This window comes from Hemitrygon akajei, chromosome 27, assembly GCF_048418815.1.
Source record: "Hemitrygon akajei chromosome 27, sHemAka1.3, whole genome shotgun sequence".
Taxonomy (NCBI): domain Eukaryota; kingdom Metazoa; phylum Chordata; class Chondrichthyes; order Myliobatiformes; family Dasyatidae; genus Hemitrygon; species Hemitrygon akajei.
Genome location: NC_133150.1, coordinates 40259362 through 40283569, shown reverse-complemented (window position 1 = coordinate 40283569; position 24208 = coordinate 40259362). Strand labels below are relative to the sequence as shown.

The window sequence follows — 24208 nt, the reverse complement described above, 5'->3', positions numbered from 1 at the left end:
TCTGTAATTTTCACTCTCAGCAAAGGATGTGGTCAGAACTTCTGTCTTCTTTATTTATCTTATCAGCAGAATATAGAGAAGTACCAATAGATGCTATATATAAACAAATTGTGTCACCCTCTTCCTATCATAACCCAAGCATTCCTGCTACAGAAAAACCATTACCTCAGCATTACAGAGAAGCCATTACATTCTCCCCCCCCCCCCACCCCACCAAATTTAGTCATGTCCTCATGACATTGAGATAATTCGCCAACCCTTCCTGCAAAACACAAAGCTCAATCTAGGTGCAAAAGGCAGTGACATAGCTCCCCAAAACAGTAGATATCACGTCCTGTTCCCCAGGCACTATATAGGCCAACCTATCCGGTGGTTTCCTAATTCTCTGAGACTTCCGTACCTCCTCACCTAACTCTTCAGGCTCAGGTACTGCTGGGGGTATCTCGGCTCTGCTTGGCGAATCCTTCTTCGATCTATCACTCGGGCCCCTCTGCAACTCGGATCCCCCTGTCCCATGTCCAGGACCTGCCTCCTCTTCTTCAGGGTCCTGCTGTACCCCAGAATGCCCACAGGTAGCCCCTCCCACTTTCCCTGACTCAGTGGGAGAAAGGCCAGGAGTCTCCTCCTCAATCAATGGAGAGTTAGTGAAAGGCAGCATGAGTCACACATCCAAATCATCATCCTCTGAATCAGTATCCCTCTCAGGGACGGGCCCCAACCCAGCCTCTCCCGCTGGGGGCCCTGCAGTCTCCCCATGTTTTCACAGAGTCCTCTTACTAGGTGTAGGCTCCAAGTCGGGCTCCAGGTCTACCTGCAACTCTTGTCCCAGGGGTAACAAGTGGTTCTGATGAAGAATCTTAACAGGTCCATTCCCTCCTCTGGTTTCACCTGGAATGCTGGTAGGTTTGTCTTCTGACTTTCACAGCTCTTACTACCCCAGCCTCCAACCCCTCAAACTTTCGACCAATCTCTGTCGCTTTTCATCATCAGAGCACTGCCACTCAACTAACAACTGAGAGATGTGCTCCAACCATGTCTCATACTCCTCTTCCCCCTTGGGGGTGGGTGTTATTCCAGAGAAAATTGTTAGCATCTGGCGGGGACCTGCTGCCTTATTCACCAGGGAGGTAAAGGCTGATGCCAACTCAGAACCATTACTCTTCACTGGGGGACGGGGAATTATTAAACTTTCCAAACCCGACCACTCTTTCCCCTCATTCCTCAGAAATGATAGGACCCTGTCACTGAATATCCCAACTGCAGGCAGCTCAGCTTGTGACCCAGCCTGCTGGGCTCCCTTCTCTTCCTCCCTGACAGTATGGACATGCCATGGCCTCGCCTCACCTGGGTCACCAATAGATGCTGGCAGCCCCGCTGTTGTTATGTCAGAGCTAGTCTGAACTAAAACAAGGTCTGAGCCCACCATTTTGTCAAACTTCTGTGCTACGATTTCAAACTCGCCAACAGCTTTAACCACACTCAAACATCGAATTAACAATTCATCTGGGGTACGAATATCCACCCCACTCAACACACACGCATTACTAACCGCAATCCCACAGATGCACACCATTGCTATAATCCAGTGGCATCCATACCAGCAGAGATTTACAGATTTAAACAGGGCAGTCACACAGCACCAAACAGAAACAATCCCGGGTGAGCCCCCACAATTGTAACCCTCAGGCTCGCCCAGATCGCGTTGGTCTAGGGGAATCAGCTTTCAGCCCCGCCAAACTGGGTATTCACGTCTGTGTGGATGCTGTGTAATATACCCCCAATTACAAACCCACAATGCAAAATATCAGACAATACACCATATGCAATTAAATGATAGACTTTATGATACTTAATCTTAATAAAAGGTTAGTATGAAAGTAAGCAAACAAAATAAAAGGGCCCAAATTAAAGTCACAGTATTGTTGGAGCTCACTCAGCAGGCATTCCTCCACCATCAATCCCCACTGAACGTCACCGACCATCGGACCCTCGGATCCCAGTATACGCCCTCCGGTGGTTTACCAGTGCTCTCCACAAGTGTCATTCCTCTTCCTTTCTCCTCAATGAAAACCCACAAAAACCCTGGCTCCCAGACACACAAGAAAGAATAACATTTCTCTCATTGGATAGCACTGAATTCCAAAATCCTGTTATCTCTCGTCATAACCCAAACATTCCTGCTACAGAGAAACCATTACAGTACCTCAGCAGCTAGCATTACAGAGAAGCCATTACATTAGCCTTAGCAGATAACATTACAAGGAAGCCATTACATATGTCAATAATTTGAAAAATGTAATTGATAGCTTTGTTGCAAAGTTTGCAGATGATATGAAGATAGGTGGAGGCGCAGGTAGTTTTGAGGGAGTAGAGAGGCTATGGATGGACTTTGATAGACTTGTAGAACTGGCAAATAAATGTTAGATGGAAGTGTATGGTCATGCAATTTGGTAGAAGAAATAAAAGGCAGACTATTTTCTATATGGAGAGAAAATACTAAAAACTGAAGTGCAAAGGGATTTCAAAATCTTTGTGGAGGGTTCCCTCAAGGTTAATTTGCAGGTTGAGTTTGTGGTGAAGAAAGCAAATGTGATATTGGAATATAAAAGTAAAGATGTAACTTTGAGACTTTCTGAAGCACCGGCAAAGCCTCACTTGGAATATTGTAAGCAGTTTTGGGTCCCTCATCTCAGAATGGATGTGCTAAAACTGGAGAAGGTTCAAAGAGGATTCACAAAAATGGTTCCAGGATTGAATGGATTATCATATGAAGAGCGTTTGATGGCTCTGAGCCTGCGTTCAGTAGAATTCAGAAGAATGAGGAGTGACCTCATTGAAACATATCATATCAAGTGTATCCTCCCATAGCTACAACATCTTATATTCCCCGGTGCGGGTCGTGACAGAGACAGGTGATGTGCTCCACCATGCCCGCCAGGTTGGGGAGCCTGGTACGCTCGCTCCGTTGGGGCACCAAGGTCCTCCCTCAGGTCTCGTCTCATGAGCCCAGTACGGGGCAGGCATACTGCTCAGTCCTGGACTTATTACCCATATTTTAAGGCACTCTATACAATATCGTAGCTCTTCAATCTCGTGGTCAATTTCACATCCCACACCTGACACCAATGTGGCGAACATTTGGTTCACAATGACAGATGAGGATACTCATTGAACTCGACAACCATTGTAATGTGATAAACACAAAACAGGCTGGGAACCATGACCCGGAGAGTGAACCCAACCAGCCTCATACAGATGGGGGAGTTAACCATCACACAACCCCCCCCATTACAGTTAATGTGACCCACAAAAACACAAGCAAATAACTGTATAATCCAAGCTAAACTGTAACAATAAATGAACTGAAACTTCCCACCACAATCACATAAAAACATTTTAACACAAGAACAATAAATAGTGCTGGTCATTAGAAATTCAGGGGTGGTGTTCCAATATTATGATCAGTTTTTCTTAGGGTTCTTTTACCTTCAGCTCTCAAATAAATCCTGATTCATTGCACAACACCCAATCCAGAATAGCTGATCCCCCAGTGAGCTTAGCCAACAGCTGCTCTAAAAAGACATCCCAGAGGCACTCTATAAATTCCCTATCCTGGAATCCAGCACCAGTCTGATTTTCCCAATATACCTGCACATTGAAGTCTCCCATGACTGGTGTAACATTCACGAGAAAATCTGTAGATGTTGAAAATCTGATCAACACACCCAAAACACTGGAGGAACTCAGCAGATCAGGCAGCATCTATGGAATGAAGGGCAGTCAATATTTTGAGCCCACAGATGCTGTCTGGCCAGCTCAGTTCCTTCAGCCTTTTTGGCATGCATTTTCTATCTCCTGTTGTAACTTGCAGACCACATCCTTACTACTGTTTGGGGGTCTGTATACAACTCTCATCAGGGTCTTTTTACCTTTGCAGTTCCTTAGCTCTATCTACAATTGATTCAAGACTGTCCAACCATATGTCACCTATTTCTAATGATTTGATTTTATGTTTTACCAATAAAGCCACTCCACCCTATCTTCCTTCCTGCTTGTCCTTTCGATACAATGTGTATCCTTGGACATTCAACTGCCAGCTAAAATCTTTTATCAGCATGATTCGGTGAAGCCTACAACATCACACCTACCAATCTGCAACTGTGCCTCAAGATCATCTACCTCATTTGATATACTGCATACATTCAGATATAACACCTTCAGTCCTGTAATCACCTTTTCAATCTTGTCTGCCTTTTACTTTACAACTCATCCCGTTGATAAATTTCTTAATCCAAATATTTTAGCTCTTGTCAACATTTAATTTGATTTTTGGGAACTGCTTAAATGTTTCTCTCTTGCTAAGTATAGCTAAAAGCTTTGCAGATCGTCACTTCCCACACTCCAGTTGTGGTTTTCGATCAAACTCCCTGTTGCTTTCTTCCTCATTTTTATTTCGCAGTTATTTCTCTCTGAGGACAGGCAGGTCCTGGCTGGGTCTCCATGAATAAAATGATGTGGACCTCATTTCTTCTGATTGGTTTCCTACCTGGTGAGTAACAAACTGCGCTGGACATTCGCATAATCAGTTTTGGTTTGGGAGTCGTAGACCATTTTCAGAACAGTACTTGAATACCTGGAGACACGAAAGACATTGGAAACCGGAGTTCATAGTAAGCTCTTGGAGGAACTCAGTGGGTCAAGCAGCGTGTGTCAGAGGGAGGGGAAACATCAATAGTTCAGTTCGAGACTCTGCATCAAGTGTGAGTGGAGAGGGAGATCATGTAAATAGAAGAGGGGGATGTGTGAGTCTGGGTCCACTAGGTGGTCAGGGATTGAGGAGGGCTGAAGCACAGTGGACAAATAGAACAGAGAGGGAAAGGGGTGGAGTTTTGAGTGGGTGAGAAGTGGAAGCAGATAAGGAGAAAAGGGGAATAGTGTGGAGTCAGTTGGGAGAGAATGTGTCCAGATGGAGAAATCGCCTGGGGGCTGTTAAGCAAGAACATCAGGTCTCCTGTTTCTGGAAACTGATTAGGAGGTAGTGACCATAATATGATAAGTTTTTATCTGCAATTTGAGAAGGATAAGGGCAGATCGGAGGTGTCAGTGTTGCAGTTGAACAAAGGAGACTATGGAGCCATGAGGGAGGAGCTGGCCAAAGTTAAAGGGACGGATATCCTAGCAGAAAAGACAGTGGAACAGCAATGGCAGGTATTCTTGGGAATAATGCACAAGGTGAAAAATCAGTTCATCCCCCGGAGAAGGAGGGATTCAAAGGGGGGAAAGGGGCCACAGTGGTTGACAAAGGAAGTCAGAGACTGCATAGCATTAAAAAAAAGAAGTATGACAGAGCTAATGTGAGTGTGAAGACAGCTGATTGGAAATTTTTAAGGAACAACAGAACTTAACTAAAAAGGCAATACGGGGAGAAAAAATGAGGTACGAACGCAAGCTAGCCAGGAATATAAAGGAGGATAGCAAAAGCTTTTTTAGGTATGTGAAGAGAAAGAAGATAGTTAAGAACAATGTTGGGCCCTTGAAGAATGAATTGGGGGAAATTGTTATGGGAAACAGAGAAATGGCAGAAGAATTTAATAAGTATTTTAGATCTGTCTTCACTAGGGAAGACACAAGCAATCTCCCAGATGTATGGATGGGCCAAGGACATAGGGTAACAGAGGAAATGAAACAGATTGACATTAGGAAGGAAACGGTGATGAGTAGACTGATGGGACTGAAGGCTAACAAATCCATAGGTCCAGATGGTCTGCATCCTAGGGTACTAAAGGAGGTGGCTCTGGAAATTGTGGATGCATTGGTAATCATTTTCCAATGTTCCTTAGATTCAGGATCAGTTCCTGAGGATTGGAGAATGGCTAATGTTATCCCACTTTTTAAGAAAGGAGGGAGGGAGAAAACAGAGAACTATCGTCCTGTCAGCCTAACATCAGTAGTGGGGAAGATGCTAGAGTCTATTATTAAAGATGAAATAGTGGCATATCTAGATAACAGTGATAGGATTGTGACAAGCCAGCATGGATTTACAAAGGGCAAATCATGCTTGACTAATCTATTGGAGTTTTTGAGGATGTAACCAGGAAGTTAGACAAGGGAGATCCAGTGGATGTAGTGAACCTTGATTTTCAGAAGGCATTTGATAAGGCCCCACATAGGAGATTGGTGGGTAAAATCAGAGCTCATGGCATTAGGGGGAAGATATTGACATGGATAGAAAACTGGTTGGCAGATAGAAAGCAAAGGGTAGCAGTGAATGGGTGTTTCTCAAAATGGCAGGTGGTGACTAGTGGGGTGCCACAGGGCTCGGTATTGGGACCACAGCTGTTTACGATTTACATCAACGATTTAGATGAAGGCATTGAGCATAACATCAGCAAGTTTGCTGATGATACTAAGCTGGGTGGCAGTGTGACATGAGATGAGGATGTTAGGAGAATTCAGGGTGACTTGGATAGGCTGGGTGAGTGGGCAGATACTTGGCAGATGACGCTTAATGTGAATAAGTGTGAGGTTATCCACTTTGGGAGTAAGAACAGGAAGGCTGATTATTATCTGAACGGTGTAGAGTTAGGTAAGGGAGAAATACAACGAGATCTAGGAGTCCTTGTTCATCAGTCACTGAAGGTGAATGAGCAAGTGAAGCAGGCAGTGAAGACAGCTAATGGAATGTTGGCCTTTATTACAAAGGGAATTGAGTACAAGAGCAAGGAAATCCTTTTGCATTTGTACAGGGCCCTGGTGAGACCACACCTGGAGTATTGTGTACAGTTTTGGTCTCCAGGGTTAAGGAAGGACATCCTGGCTGTAGAGGAAGAGCAGCGTAGATTCACTAGGTTAATTCCTGGGATGTCCGGACTGTCTTACGCAGAGAGGTTCTAGAGACTGGGCTTGTACATGCTGGAATTAAGGAGATTGAGGGGGGATCCGATTGCAACATATAAGATTATTAAGGGATTGGACAAGATAGAGGCAGGAAATATGCTCCAGATGCTGGAAGAGTCCAGTACCAGAGGGCATGGTTTAAGAATAAGGGGTAGGTCATTTAGGACAGATTTAAGGAAAAACTTCTTCTCCCAGAGAGTTGTGGGGGTGTGTAATGCACTGCCTCAGAAGGCAGTGGAGGCCAATTCTCTGAATGCTTTCAAGAAGGAGCTAGATAGGTACCTTATGGATGGGGGAATCAAGGGATATGGGGACAAGGCAGGAACCGGGTATTGATAGTAATTGATCAGCCATGATCTCAAAATGGCGGTGCAGGCTCGAAGGTCCGACTGGTCTACTTCTGCACCTGTTGTCTATTGTCTATTGTCTATCTCAGTCTGCAGGGACCAGTATGACAATTGACGTTATTGTCTTGAAATCAGTGTCATTCCTGGGCCATTTCAGTGGGGCAATTAGTAAAGAACATTACTAGATCTGGTGTCAAAGGTAAACCAGGGTGGGTAGAGATGAAAGATTTCTGTCCTGAAAGGCCTTTCCAATCCGGATGGGATTTTGACAGTCTGGTAGTTGTTCATTATCATTATTGATATGTGATTTTAATCCAGAAATAATTAATAAATCATCCATATAAACTCTCAATGTACCCTCTGAGAAATTGAAATTGCACCTGGATTTCTAGACACTAAAGTACTAATGACCATTGTTGCACCACCTACTAATTACACAGAGAAATACTTGATAGGTAGAAAATATATACTTCCATCAGAATCAGAGGTCCTGGATTTAGGTATCATGAGGGGTTTCTTTCTGCAATTTATAAACTTGTCTGTAAGTGAGGAGTAAATCAGGACACCAGCCTAATGGTGAGATTTGAAACATGATCTCAAATAATCTTACCCACCCCATCTCAATAGGTTTCAATAGGTACATTTAATATCAGTGAAATGTATACCATGTACATCTTGAAATTCTTTTTCTGAACAAACATCCACAAAAACAGAGGAGTGCCTCAAAGAATGAATGACAGTTAAATGTTTGAACACCAAAAACCCCCCAACTCCTCCTCCCATGTATAAGCAGCAACAAAGCAATGACCCACTCCCCCCCCCCCCCCCAGCAAGTTCCCTAAAGACTATTTGTTCACCCGGTAATTTGACATATCACAGGCTCTCTCTCTCCCTAATAAGGGAAAAGAGGTGTCCCCGTTTCACAGGTAGAAGGGAGACATAACAAAGTGACTCGCTGATTTATGGTGTTAGAAGTCTGTTGCGTTGCATTTTCCAAGCCCTGTGCCCAAAGAACTCGGGGCCCCTGCGTACTCAGCCTGCAGCCAGCTCGCTGCTTACGATCTTCCGTGTACTCCCACGACGCACCAGCCTTGAATCCGCCCGCCTCCAGAGCCACGAAAATCCGGCACCCTGAAAGCATGCTGGTCTTCCAGGCTGCAACCTTGGCATATCGAAAAGCGATCAGTCGTGAGGTCCTGAAAGCGGGTCCTTTTTCCGCCAAGAACTGAATTGAGCGTGTAACTTCAGGTCAGGGACTTCAAAAGAATCTTGAGAGGGAAAAAAAGAGCTATCAAAGATAGAAATAGAGCTGTTTCCGAAGATGCAAGCTGAGGAGTTGCCGTTAGGCTCTGCCTCCAGTTCCAATTTCCTGGAATCTGAGACACACACACAAAAATCTGGGAGCATCCCAAGTTAATTCGTTGGGAACTTTGTGTACATTTGAAAGGGTGATAGGAGGTCATTGGAAGTTTAATATTGCCGCTCTCCCTCAGTACTGCAGTGGAAGGTCAGCCCTGGGTTTTTGCTCAGGACTCTAGAGTGGGAAGTGAACCCACAATGTACTGACACAGGGGAGAGAGCACTGACACTAACAGCACTGTCAGCACTTCACACCAAAATCATTGGCCATGGCAACACGTGTCACATGCTGGACGTGACCTGAATGGGTTTTTATCGTCATTTTCAAAAATATTAGTTTGCATTCATTGTTCCCGTCCCCTCAAATCTGAAAATGCCTTCCTCAGTTTCAGGTGCATTGTGGGCAGAGAAATCTGTAAGAGGAGTTGTGGGAAGAGCAACCACAATCGATTGTCACTATCAAGAAAAGCACCGCTCAAACACAAAGTATTGGTGCCATGGGTGGACTCCACTATGTTCAATTGTGGTGGAAACAAATGGGCGACACGGATGGAGTGGACGAGTGTCAATCACAGATAACCCGGAATGGGGAATATTTACTGTTACTATGGAGGATCTTCGCTCTGGAGATACAGGATGGTACAGCTGTGGAATTATAACATCAGGTCTCGATACGAGATATTATTTACATCTACAAGTATCTGAAGGTAGGTTTCTCAGTGACTGACTTTGTGCCTTCAGTAAAATAAATGTCTCATCCGTGTTTCCTCTGGGAAGGGTCAGTGCATTAGATGTCCTGGGAAGTGACGATGTGCCGATCCCAGGGTTAATCTTGTAGAATGGAGAAAAACCCATCTCGTGGATGTGTCTGAAGAACAACAAACTCCTCCTCCTGCTCAGCCTCAGCACAGTTTCCAAGATCTTTGTCCAGACCCTGTCCATCCCTCACTACCTTTGCGTTAATATCAGTGCCAAAGTTTCCCTCTCTATGGCAGGTTATTTTCTCATGAAAGCCACCAAACATGTGACGGATATCTCACGTTGCTGCCTTTAAGCATTCAGTGGCCACTTTATTAGGTGTCTCCCATAACTATTAAATAGGCCACTGAGTGTATATTCCTGGTCTTCTGCTACTGTGACCCACTCACTTCAAGATTCAGATGATCTTCTGCACACCATTGTCATAATGCATGATTATTTGAATTCCTGTCATCTTTCTGTCAGCTTGAACCAGTCTGGCCATTCTCCTCTGACCTCTCTCATTAAGAGGGCATTTTTGCTCACAGAATTGCTGCTCACTTTTTGTTTTTGCACCATTCTGTGTAAACTCTGGAGACTGTTGTGCATGAACATCTGAGGAGATCAACAGTTTCTGAGATATTCAAACCTCCCCATCTGGCACCAACTATTATTCCATTGTCAAAGTCACTAAGACCACATTTTCTCCCCATTGTGATGTTTTGCCTAAACAACAACCGAACGTCTTGACCACGTCTGCATGCTTTTATGGACTGTGTTGCTGCCACATATTGACTAATTAGATATTAGCATTAATGACTAGGTGAACAGGTGTACCTAATAAAGTTGCAGAAGAGTTTTTGATTTTCAGATGTTCATTCAGTGTCTGAATGTTTATTTCTTTCTCACAGAACCCGTGTCTGTTCCTGTGGTTCGATATCTGTCACCAGCAAATGTCTCACGTGTCGGCGGCTCAGTGTTAGTTTCCTGTGAATCTTTCCGGGGATCCCTTCCCATTCAGTACGCTTGGTATGAACAAACATCATCTGGGCATCGAAAGATCTCATATGCCAATGAAATGGCTCTACATTGTCAATCCTTCACCCACCAGCACCATCAATATTACTGCAGAGCCTCGAATCGGCTTGGAGCAAGATCCAGTGGAATAGTTAAAGTGATAGTCTTCAACAACGGAGAGATCTGCAGTTACGTGACAGAAATCAATGGCACCAGTAAGTTCTACTTTCAAGGGAGGATTCATTTAAATATTTCTTTTTGTTACTCTGTTACTGCTGCTCTTATACTTCTAGTGAGGGTAGGGAATTTCTTTGCATTTGTAGAAGCTACACATTGCAGCCTCCATGGGGTAGAAATAAAGTGCAAAGAACAGTTAAGTCTGGCACTTCCTCCTGGAAGATGTGGAACATCTCAAACATAATTGCACTTGTGACTTCTGAATTGAAGATGTGAGAATGGGTGTCGTGTTGTGAGACAGTGACACTGTCATATAAACAAAAGGAAGAACTCTGAAGAAGACAAAACCATATGAAAGAACTTCGAGAATGTCAGGGGGCTGGAGTGAGTGCAGTTGCTACTAAGGAGAAGGTGCTTGGGAAGCTGAAAGGTTTGAAGGTCAATAGGTTGCCTGGACCAGATAGAATGCACCCCAGGGTTCTGAAAGAGGCAGTTTAAGAGATTGTGGAGGCATAAGAAGTGATCTTTAAAGAATAACTAGATTCTGGAATGGTTTTCTAGGACTGGAAAATTGGGAATGTTCTTCCACTCTTTAAGAATAGAGGGAGGCAAATGAAAGGGAAATATAGACCAGTTAGCCTGACTTCAGTGGTTGTGAAGATGTTGGAGTCCATTATCAAGGATGTGCCTTCGGGTTACTTGAAGGCATATGATTAAATTTGGTTTCATACAGGGGAAATCTTGCCTGAAAAGTCAGTTAAGATTCTTTGAGGGAATTACAGGCAGGATAGACAAAGGAGTCAGTGGATATTGTTTACTTGGTGTTTTAGAAGGCCTTTAATGAGATGCCACACTGGAGGCTGCTAAAGAAGAAGCCACTGTGGTACTGGAAAGATTCAAGAATGGTTAGAAGATTGGATGACTGGCAGGAGGCAAACAGGGTGAACAAAATGCTGCCTTTCTGTTTGGCTGTCAATGACTCAAGGTTTTCCACAGTATTGGAACCACTTCTTTTCACATTTCATGTCAGTGATTTGGATGACAGTATTGATGGCTTTGTGGCCAAGTTTGGGGACAATAAAGTCAAAGTCAAAATTTGCACAGCTTGTTTTCCATTGATCCTGTTTCCAGTTACTGTTCTGTAGATTTGCTAAGTATGCCCACAGAAAAAGAATCTTAGGGTTATATGTGGTAAGAAGTGCACACTCTAATAACAAATTTTTACTTTGACTTTGATGAAGGGGTATCTCATTGAATCCTATTGAATATTGAATGGACTAGAAAGAGTGAATTTACAGATACGAACAAGGCTGCCTCATTTCATGATTCTGAACAGGATAATAAAAATTCAAAACTCTTATAAAACACTACAGCAATGCCTGTCATAGGTGAGGGAAAGTCCAGTGTTCAACTTCTGCTCTGAAAGGCTGATATATCTCTGTCCTGAACTGAGTCTGTGGCCTTCAATTACCGTAGATGTCGGATTATAAGCCGCTACTTTTTTCCCACATTTTGAACAGCTTTGAACACTGCGGCCTTTACTACGGTGCGGCTAATGCATGGTTTTTTTTCATGCCGCCAAAAACATTTTGCCTCGTAACAGTAGACCAATAAAATTGATGAGTAGTTCACAGAGGTCCAATGAAATTGTACGATAAATCAAGCGCACTTTCACAATTAAATTATTGTAAATCAGTCATTTGTACTCACCCTCATCAACATGGAAAACACTCGAAGAAAAGCATTGTGCTGCCTTTATGGCAGTTATTTAGTTTATAATATTTTCGCTTAGTAATTCATTTGTTAGTATTTTCTAGTTAAAGTTAGAAGTGTTTTAACTATATTTGTTTTCTGTACTACATCCCGGGATGCTATGACGTCACATCCGATTTCGCCGCGTCTTGTGGGAAATACCGGTTTGCGATAAACGGGAAGGTGGGGGGGAGCACATTAGCCGAGCGAAAACGCTGCTTTTAAGTTAAAGGCGATCAATAACTTTTCCTGGTAGGCTGCAGTATATATATTTTTTACCAGTCGTTAGGAGATATTGGAATGTTGTTCAGTAAAAAAGTATACGCAACTTAATTTGTGTGTTACCGATACGTATGTATATTTAAAAGTAGCCGCGTTACAGGCACGGTTCAAAAAAAAGCATTTGCAATATGTATTTGTTTATGTTACCATATGGATTTAATTAAAAGTTAAAAAATCCTCACGTGTAATATCTTTCTGTGTAAATATCTCATATTACAACGTGGGACACCTGCGGCCTAAAATCCGGTGCGGCCTAAAATCCAGTGCGGCTTGTACAAGTACAAAATTGATTTTCTTTCTAAAATTAGAACCAGCGGCTTTTAATCAGGTGCGCTCTGTAGTGCGAAATCTACGGTAATTGGCTCCTAAATCGGCTGCAGTGATGATTGGCTTTGTGTCTGTGACTCACTTTCACAAAGTTCAGTTCTGAATGTCATTTGCTTACTTTTATGGTTTGCACGATTTTTTTTCCTGCACATTGGGTGTTTGACAGTTTTTTTTCTAAATGGGTTCCATTTGGTTTCTTTGTTTTGTGGCTGCCTGTAGGAATATGAATCTTGAGTTTGTATATAGCATACTGATGCACCATCAATAACTCACACTGAGACTTAGGAAGTGAGATATCAGCTTTTATTGACTGAAGAACAACACTACATCCTGGGAAAATGAGGGAGAGCAGCAAACCACAGTCGCCTTTATACAGGGGTCTGTGGGAGGAGCCACAGGAGCAGTCAGCAGGGTCTGTGGGAGGAGCCACAGGAGCAGTCAGACAGGTATATCTAGTTCACCACACATACATACTTTGATAATTAATGTACTTTGATTTGAACTTTGAATTTTAAAATTGAAGTGTAATCTGATTGGTTGAGACAATAAGCTGTCACACTTTTGCAATGAAATAGAATTCTGAATGTAAACTTTCAGAAGTGTGATCCAGTTTAGAGAGGATGCTGCAGAGTCAGAGGGTTACAGGTTATGGGTACAGGTGTTTCAGCCCAAATCATTCCTGCTGACCATGGTGTCTTCCTGAGCTTCACCCATTTCCCTACATTTGGTCCACATTGTTCTAAAGCTTTCCTGTAGATTAACTTGTCCAAATGCATTTCAAATAGTGTATTTGTACCCACCTCCAGCACTTCCTCTGACCTTTTCCACACACACTGTTCTATGTGGAAAACACTACCCCTCCCAGCCCTCTAAGACTCTCCTCTCACCTTCAGACAAGTCTCTTTATTTTTGAAGTCCCTACTCTGCAATAAAGACTGTGATTATCCACCATATCTTTGTTCCTCTTAAATTTTAAAGTGAGGTCACCTCTCAGCAGAGTTCACTTCAGGGAAAACAGTCCCAGCCTACCCATGACCCAAACCTTCCAGTCCCAGCCACGTCTTTGTGGATGTTTTCTGTACCTTCTCTAAATTAATCACACTCTTCCTCTGGACAAGGTGAAGTCTTGTCAACATCCTTTACAGCTCTAGCATGCCATCCCAACAGTACTTAATGCCCCATTCAATGAAGGCAAGCATGACATTTGCCTTGGTCACCACTTCATCCAACTGTGTTGCCACTTTCAGGGACCAATGTAGTTGCACACCTCGTTCCCTATTGTGTAAGTTGTGTTTGTTTAATTTCCCAAAATGTATCACTTCACAGTGCCTGAGTTCAATTCCATTGGCCACTTCCTTAGTTTAAAGTTTAAAGTAAATTTATTACCAATCTATGTATACCATAAACAATCTAGAGATTCATCTTTTTCCAGATACCCATAAAACAAAGAAGCACAACAGAATCCATGACAAACTACACGGAACAGAAACTAACAAACATCCAATGTGCAAAGAGGATGAATCATACAAATAATAGGAACATGTAAACAAATGATACGTGGAACATGAGTCGCAGAGTCCCCGAAAGTGCGTCCTCACCTGCAGATTCAGTTCAGCGCTGAGACGAGTGAAACGGGTCCAGGACCCCTGTACATCCTACTCAATGGTGGTAGTGAGAAGAGAAGTAGGTGATTCAAATTCAGGCAAGGGGGATGGACTCAAGTGGAAGGATTGTGCTGGTACAGTGTAATGTGGCTGAACACTGGTTCATTTTCCAGAAATTCGGCAACTCTTTCCACTGTCCATCGCACTACAGTGTCATCCAAAACTTATCAAATATGCTACTTATATTATCATTACAAATTATTAATATTAATGGCAAATTACAGTGGTTAATAAATAACAGCACTGGTCCCGATGGCACACCACTGGTGATAAAGTCTGACGTTGTCAGATGTCACGATCACAATCTGATCCCTTCCACTAAGCCTATTCAGTATCCATCCAGTTAGCTTACACTGTGGTCTTACATTATAGATCAGTCTACTATGAAAGATCTTGTCAAAAGCTTTGCTAAAGTCCATGGGCTAAACATCACTGTCCTGCTCTCTTCAGTCCCTTTGATTATATCTTCCAAAAAACTCAGCCATATTTGTTTGAAAGAGGATGTCCCATGCACAAAATCACATGGACCATCCCAAATCAGATCTTGTTTTGGCAAATTCAGGTAGATCACCTCCAGTAAGTTACCCACCACAGATCCTGTGCTCCCCTGACTGGAATAGGATAGATCAGTAATCTATTGACTCAGAAATGTGGAAACACACTGAGACATTAGTGGGCAGTGACAATGATGACTCCAATCAAATAAAAATCATTACTTGTTAAGAGCTGTGAGCATGAGATGAGGGACGATGCTGTTGTCTTCTCAGTCAATGGGGAATTCAATGATAGCAATTGACAGTGTGGGCAGATTCCTTAGAACACTCCAACAGCTTTAAATAAAGCATCTTTATTTATTATTATTATGTTGTTTATTTTTTGTGTTTTTGTGCTGCATTAGAGTAACAATGATTTCATTCTCTTTTACACTTGTGCACTGGAAATGACATTAATCAATCTTGAATCTAGAATCTAGAATTGGCTTGTGTAAATTTGATTTTACCTGTCCATTTTCTGAGAAACTTCTCCCTCAGTTTCAGGTGCTTTATGGGCAGAAGATGAAGTGAGAGGAGTTGTTGGAAGAGCGATCACAATCGATTGGCACTATGCGCCAATATATCGCTCAAACCCAAAGATTTTTTGCCGCGTGTGGGATCTCGGATGCACATCCTTAGTGAATACAAAAGGACAAATTGAGCAGTATGGAAGAATGACAGTCAGAGATAACTCATCTCAGGGAATATTTACTGTTACTATGGAGAATCTTGTCTCTGAAGATACAGGGCATTATCTATGTGGAATTACATCATCTGACGATCTTCTAATATTTGTCGTGTATCTACAAGTATCTGATGGTAGGTCTCCCATTGATTGACTTTAGTTTTCCATTGAAGTGTCTGATTCATGTTTTCTCTGGGAAGTGTCAGGGCAGCACTGATATTCCGAGGCTCTGTTGCAGTGCAGACCTCTATGGGGAGTGTGCGGGTTCGGGAAACGCCATTTGTTGCTCTCACCCAGTGTGGGGTCTGACCCACTGGTTTCCAGTGGGAGGCTCAGCACATTAGCCAGCTTCTGAACCGTATGAAATATCACTGTCAGTGGTTTGCATTCAGACTAAACTAGTAATCTGATATTAACAGGTCATTGAGAAACATGTGTTACACATAGTCTAAACACTTCAAAAAGCATAAAAAGGAATGCCAGATCACAACAGATTGTGTTCAGTCCTCCTAAGGCAGTCTATTCCGTTTCCCATCCCTGCTTCATGGGTCAGTCACTTCCTCCCCTACCCTGCACTCTCTCCCTCTGTGCTCTCGTAATCCACCCACCGGCACCCACTGACCAGCCATCAGCCTCCCCATCCAGCCCATTCCTGGTTGGAAATAGCACAACGGGGTTAGAGAGAACTTGAGATACAGTCCAGCACAAGAACAGACTCTTTGGCCCACCATGTCTACACTGACTGTGATATCATTTTAAACTAATTCCATCTTATTGCATGTGATGCATATTTCTCTAATCCCTCCCTTTTCATGTCCTTGTCCAAAAGCCTCTTAAATATTGATATGATATCCCTTTCCACCAACTGTTCTGACTGTGTTTCATGCAGTCACCACCCACAGTGTAAGGGTAACATTTATTCATTTATTTGATTTATTCATCGATTGACATACAGTGTGAAATAGGTGTTTCAAGCCCTGAGAGCCGTGCCACCCAGTAAACCCCCAGATTTAACCCCAGCCTAAACCTTAGGTTATCTACAATGACCAATTAACCTATCAACTTCTCGGTCTTTGGACCGTGGGAGGAAACCGGAGCACCTGAAAGAAACCCATGCAGACATATGCAAAACATACAAACTCCTTGCATGCAGCAGCAGGAATAGGCATGGTAAAGCCTTGTGCTAACCTTTATGCTACAATGTCACCCGGGTGACATCCTGATGACATCTTTACCCTCACTCTTTACCCTCCCTGAAACCTCCAGATCTTTTCTATGGTATTGCAATCAGAATTACAAATTACTGTAAGTTGCAAATGTGCACTAACCAAAGACTTTTGAAGCTACAAAATGCCTTGTTAGCTTTAGTTTCCAGTATGTAAAATGAAGAAGGAAAGTGTGCTAAATGCTTTCATTACCATTAAATCCACTTGTGTTGCCACTTTCAGGGAGCAATGGACTTGAACCCCAAGAACTCCCTGTACATCAGTTCTAAAGAGATCCAGATATTAAATTCCAGGTGATGTCAAACTCCCCAAATGTATTAGGAGTGTTTGAAGCCTCAGGGCCTGTACTTGCAGGAGCTCAGAAGAATGAGCACGGAAAAGTTGGTGGTTGTGGAGAGGATGTTTCCTATAGTGTGGACCTCCAGGACCAGAGGGAACAGACTCAGAAACAAAGAGAGATGAGGAGGAAGTTATTTAGCCAGTGGCTGGAGAATCTGTGGAATTCATTGCCACAGGCAGCTGTGGAGGCCAAACTGTTGGGTATATTTGAAGCAGAACTCAATAAGTTTCAAGGACACCCACAAGTGCTCCCTTTGCAAGACAAGCTGTTGGATGCCATTCGGCCTGTCTCCTTGCTGCTCAGAGAGATTGTAACTCCGATTTTCACGCAGATACATACTCAGTGTCATTACTGCTGTCCTGATCTGGAGACCTGCTGTGTTCGGGGATAATAGCAGACAAGGCAGTTCAGGCAGATACAAGGATGCAGAGACACAGAGAGGTAGATGAGCTGCTGAGATTCCAGATGTGTGGGTCCTGGTTCAGATACAGAACTGCTGAAATCTACTGTGTGTTTGATTTTCATATGTTTTTTGGTTGTTTTCCACAGAACCTGTGTCTGTTCCTTTGCTTCGATTTTCACCACTAACAAGAGGCTCAAGTTGTGGGAACTATGTGTCAGTGTTCTGTGAGCCTGTCAATGGATCCCTTCCCATTCAGTACTCATGGTACGAAAAGACCGCATCTGGGGATTCAAAGATCTCTGATACCAATAAACTGGATCTACATTGTCAATCCTTAACATACAATAACTATCTGTATTATTGCAAAGTCTCAAATGGTAATGGAACAAAGTCCAGTGAAATGATCAGAGTGTCCACTTCCAACAATGTCAGGAACTGCAGATATGTGATTGAAGTCAACAGAATGGGTAAGTAGTTCAGAGTTTGATTCATTAAGATGGTCAAAGGAGTACAACTGAATGACTGATGTGTACTGGATATTGTATTGTTGGAACACAATATCCAATAAACATGGCTTAGATGGTAAGGTGTTCTTGCTGATTCGATACACTGCTGTGCCTGGGACTCTCTGTCTTGATTTGGCCCATACCTGTCCTTCCCATTCTGGCCAGAAGCTTCAATAAGTCAGACAAGCTCTTCTTCCTCCTTCTCATGCTACCAACAGTTTTGGTCTGATGAAAGATGTTCTTGTTATGGAAGGAAGCTAGCAAAGGATCAGCAGACTGATTTCTGGGATGTCATGAGTGACACAGAACAGAGAACCGGTTGATTAGGTTTTTATTTGCTGCTGTTCAGCAGGCTTAAAGGTGATCTCAGAAAAACCTGCAATATTTTACCAGGCTGATACAAATGCAGTTAGGACACTTCCAGTACCAGGGAATTCTGGATAGTCAAGAGAATCTCAGCTCCAAGAGGATCACAAGCTTCTTCTTAGATTTGGGGACTTGCATGCCTCAATAACCTGTAAATGTATGTTGGCTGGAGTGAGGGCTTTATGCATTGGCTCTTTGTAGGGTCACCCATACCTAAATAGGTCAAAGTGTAGAGGCCAGACTCAGAGTGATCCACCACTCCTCCAGGTTCGGGGGTTTCGCTCGGGACTAATAAACTTGAGTGGTAAAACAAAACGGTTATGGAAACAGGAATGAAGAATCCTTCTACTTCAGTGATTTATGGTATTGCTCAGTCTCAATTCGGGACGTGCATGACTGTCAGCAGTGAAGACCAAGAGGAATCTACTGACATGATGAAGGAAGCCCTGAACACCACCAGAGATGGAAAACCTGCATTGCTGCCCTAAAGGCCAGTGGTGTAATGGGCAGTAAGTAAGTAAGCATGGAGGATTCGAAATTATCTGAATGGTGAGAAACTTAAGACAGGGATTAGGAAACATTTCTTCTCCCAGAATGTGTTGAACCTGTATTCAAGAAAGATAGAGTTACTTTTATCAGAGGTAGAGGGATCAAGAGATATGGGAAACAAAAGTCTTGCCTTTTCATTGAAAATGTCTCCTGCATTATCCTGTTGGACAAAAAGTGTACTTGAACCATTATCTCCCTGAATACTCAAGTACAGCTATGACCACCTCTGCAGAGTGTTGCGGACCTAGAAGGAGATTTCCGGATGCTGGCTGAGGTCATCTCCCTGACTGGGCCTTTCCCTAATTAGACAGAATTATTCCAAGACCTTTAACTTCTCCAGATGCATCTCCACACCATCAGTTTCTGAGTATGGGGAAGAATCTAAGGCGTCAGTAAATGTAATTGGGTGCACAGTAGACTAGCAATTAGTGATCAGTGATCAGGGCCCAATTCCAGCCACTGTCTGCAAGTTGTTTGTAAGTTCTCCCAGTGACTGCAGGTGTTTTCTCCGGGTGCCGTGCTTTCCTCCAGCATTACAGAGACGCACAGGTTAGCTTTGGTAAGTCATAGGCAAGCTGTTATTGCACTGGAAGCATGGAACACTTGCAGGCTGCCCCCAGCACTTATTCTGTGATGGTCATTGTAAATGATGAATTTCACTGAGTGATCTGATGTACATATAACGAAAAAAGGTTATCTTTAATATTTTTAATGTGCAGTAAGTATTGATCACTTTTGGTCCACCATGCTCAGGTACCTATCGGTCTAACAATTGTGCTCTTTTGTTCCTCTAAATACAAAGAAGACAAAATTGAATTTTATTTTCTTTTAACAGGGAAAATTCATTTCTGTGAAAACACTGTGACAGAATCGATGACAACTGCTCAAAGGGAAAAAACTACTTCACCTCAAATGTAAAGTATAAGATTCTCTCTACAGGTGGTTTCAATGTTACTGCTTGAAAATAGAGCCAGCTGGGAGAGAAATATATTTCTCTTTAACTGGTGTTAAACATATTTGACAGGATTAACGTTGATGAAATGATGTATTGGAAACTGAGTATTCCTGATGTTCTTGCATATGCATTAAGCCTGAGATCAAAGATAAATTTCTTTTTCCAAATATTTAAAAATTTAAATATCGTAGTTGAAGCTCATGTTCTGAGTCATAAAGTGTTTGTTGTGTGTTAGAACAACTGGCCCATCAGCCTGACACATCCAAGTCAACCAAGATGTTCATCTAGTTCAGCACATTTTATTTTATTTATTCCATACCCTCCTCTGCCAGGGATTCCCAACCTAGGATCAAGTTGAGTCGAGTGAAGTCAAGTTTATTGTCATATAACTATAGATTGCATACCATCAAATCAGACAATGTTTCTCCAAACAAAGGTGTAACACACATAGCACATAGTAACATATGAAAGTAAGGATGAAATCTACAATTGGATTACACATAAATAAACTAACAAAGGTGCATAAATTAAGTATTAAAAGGAACAGGACAGATTAACCAGTGACACTGACTTTATGGACTCCTTAGTTGCACATGGCATAAAAAGTTTGTAGACCCCTGTTCTAAGCCTTTCCTGCTCATGTATCTGTCAAAATGTCTTTTGAATGTTGTAAATGTATCCCCTTCTATGGATTGCTATGGCAGATTTTTGCATACACCTGAGACCCTATGTGTATAACATTGCTCCTTAGGTACTTTCCCCACTAAACGGAAGCCTGCACCTGCTTGCTTTACCGTACCCTCCCCGTGTAAAAAGACAGTGATCATTCACCTTATCGATGCCCCTCATGATTTTATATACCTCTGTTAAATGTCCTGTCAACATTCTAAGCTCCAGGGCAAAAATCACTGTCAATCCAACCCTCCATTATGACTCTAGCCCTCCATCTCAGGAATGTCCTCATGATTTTTCGGCTCCACACTTTCAGGTCTCATGGTATCTTTCCAGTAACCAGAAGACCACAACTGCACATGCTATTTGAAGTTTGGTCTCACTAACAGCTTGTACAGCCATAACATAGCATAACAATCTTGTACAGAGTGCCCAAACAAAATAAATGTACCAAATGGCTTCTTCATCATCCTGTCTACCTGTTTCATCACTTTCCGGTAACAATGTACCTGGAGGACTAGATCACTTTTTTGCAACACTCTCCATAGCTTCCTCCTACTATTTACTGTACATGTACATGTACTGTACTGTACTGGTTTAACTTGCCAAAATGCAAAACCTCCAATTTGAAAAACCCCACAGCAATCCACTAACTCATCCCACCAAGCCAATGATATATTCAATTTGTTTGCTCAGCCTGAACATTTGGGTCGTTATCAAAGGCCTTGCTAAGTTTCAGATAGACAACATCCATTACCCTTTCCTCATGAATCTGCTCTGTCTGTAATGAGCTCATGTGATTGTCAAACTGCTTGCCCTGGGACGTTCACTGCAGGACTTCTTCTGGGTCTGTTGAAGATGTTCCACAGTCCAGATGAGAAAAAATGTTGACATGACATTAGCATCAGTGCAACAATCAATGTGGAAACTGGTGTGGGATTTGGAGGAAGTTGACTTTTGTAGGAGAGCTGGTTTTAAGCAGATGTAGTGTTTCCTTTATTAGATCCTTCAATGGTGAGTGCAGTGAGATCTGTAGATATTACCTCAGCTTCTCCCCATATCTTGATTGGTACACACAAGTGTTCATACATACATAATTATACTTTTTGGACCTTTTTAATAATTTATATTTTTTATTGATTTTAATGCCTTTCAGTGATTTGGTAAAGCACCCAGTCTAACTGAAGACCCAACTTCCACTGACATGCTTTCTTCCTCTTCCCTCCTATTGGGCAGAAATTACAAAAGTCTGAAAGCATGTACTACAATCTTCAAGGACAGCTTCTTTCTCACTTTTATAAAACTATTGGATGGTCTCCTAGTATAATAAAATGGGCTTTTGATCTTCTAATCTACCTGGGCTTGCACATTACAAGAACATCCTTTCTTTTTATTTATTTTAACATTTGGCCCAGAATAGGACATCCTGGCCCTTCAAGCCACACTGCCCCTTTAAAATCATGTTGACTATCCAAAATCAGATCTTGCCTTTGCAAATTCAGGTAGACCCTGTCTCAGAGAATTGCTTCTGGTCATTTATCCACCACAGATCTTTTGCTCACCAGCCTGGAATGGGACTGGATCAGTACTCTGTTGATTCAGAATTGTGGAAACACACTGAGATATCACTGGGCAGTGATAATGATGACTCCAATCAAATAAAAATCATTACTTGTGAAGAGCTCTGAGGACATGATGAGGGACGATGCTGTTCTCTTTCCAGTCAATGTCGAATTCAATTACATCAATTGACATTGTGGTAGATTCCTTAGAACACATTATTATTGCTTTCTTTATCATGTGTTTTTATCTGTTCTGCTTCAGATCTTGAAGAACAATGATTTTGTTCTGCTTTACAATTGTATACAGGAAATGACATTAAGTAATCTTGAATCTGCTTGTGTAAATTTGATTTTACCTGTCCATTTTCAGATCAATTTCTCCCTCAGTTTCGGGTGATTTATGGGCAGAAGATAAAGTAAGAGGAGTTGTGGGAAGAGCGGTCACAATCGATTGTCACTATGCACCGATGTACCGTTCACACACAAAGTATTTCTGCCACATGCGGGGTCACCAATGCACATCGTTAGTGAATACAAATGAGCAAACTGAACAGTCTGGAAGAATGACAATCAGAGATAAGACATCCCAAGGAATATTTACTGTTACAATGGAGAATCTTGTCTTTCAAGATACAGGAGTTTACAGATGTGGAATTGCAACATCTGGCAAGACTCTGGTGTTTGATGTGTATCTACAAGTATCGGACGGTAGGTTTCTCATTGATTACCTTTATGTCTCCAGTGAAATGTCTGATGCATATTTGTTCCAGGAAGTGTCAGGGAAGCATGGATATCCTGAGGCTCCTCAGCAGTGCAGATGCTGTGGGAAGTGGGCAGGGGTTGGGAAACCCCACATGTTGTCCGTGCACTGAGTGGCCAACAATTTCCACTGGAAGGCTCAGCACACTTTCCTGCCATCTTATAGCACATGGTCCATATCCCTCAAATCCCTCATTTTCATATCCCCATCCAAAAGCTTCTTAAATATAGTTATGATATCCCGTTCTACCAGCTCGTCTGATTGTGTGTTCCATGCAGTCAGCACCATCAGTGTAAATAAAACTCATCTTGCAAACATTCTTTAAGCATTCCCCCTATTGCCTTCAAACTATGCTCACTATTATTTGATATTTCAACCCTGGGAATAGATTCTGACCATCTTTCCTACTGTGACTTCTGTAACTTTATAAACCTCCATCAGGCCTCTCCTCAGCCTACTATACTGCACCAAAAACATTCCAAGTTTGTCAAACTTCTCCCTGTAGCTACAACCCGGGTAACATTTATTCATTTATTTATTTATTTATCTATCTATCTATCTATTTATTTATTTCATTTATTCTTTGATTAAGATACAGTGTGGAATAGAGATATCAAGCCCTTAGAGCTGAGCCACCCAGTAATCCCCCAGATTTAACCCCAGCCTAAACCTCAGGCAATCTGCAATGTCCAATTAACCTACCAACTTCTCGGTCTTTGGACTGTGGAAGGAAACTGGAGCACCTGAAAGAAACCCACACAAACATAGGGAGAACATAGAAACTCCTTACAGACAGAAGCAGGAATTAGCATGGTAAAGCCTTGTGCTAACCATTATATTACAATGCCACCCTTGTGACATTCTGATGACATCTTTACCATCACTCTTTACCCTCACCTCCACATCTTTCCTATAGTGTTGCAATCAGAATTACAAATTACTGTGTTTCGCAAAAGTGCCCTAACCAGGGTCTTTTGAGTCTACAAAATGCCTTTTCAGCTTTAGTTTCCAGTATGTAAGATGAAGAAGGAGAATGTGCTGAATGCTTTCATTACCATTGTATCCACAAGGTAGCACTTTCAGTGAGCAAT

At 42.4% G+C, this 24208-nt stretch overlaps 1 protein-coding gene and 1 long non-coding RNA gene across 2 annotated transcripts in view; both read left to right on the top strand.

Annotated features, from left to right (window-relative positions):
* The window catches only part of LOC140717007 (uncharacterized), a 41028-nt gene extending 26599 nt beyond the window's left edge, over positions 1-14429 (top strand). Inside the window, exons 4-7 of the mRNA XM_073030202.1 lie at positions 4480-4549; positions 8990-9310; positions 10253-10573; positions 14329-14429. Coding sequence (XP_072886303.1) covers positions 4480-4549; positions 8990-9310; positions 10253-10573; positions 14329-14429 — 813 coding nt within the window. The remainder of the gene's footprint in view (positions 1-4479; positions 4550-8989; positions 9311-10252; positions 10574-14328) is intronic.
* Positions 14430-17912: 3483 nt separating this feature from the next.
* Positions 17913-23058, top strand: LOC140717285 (uncharacterized). Its single transcript, XR_012096509.1, has 3 exons — positions 17913-18214; positions 20004-20082; positions 22728-23058. It is a non-coding gene; the product is annotated as an uncharacterized lncRNA (long non-coding RNA).
* The last annotated feature ends 1150 nt before the right edge of the window (positions 23059-24208 follow it).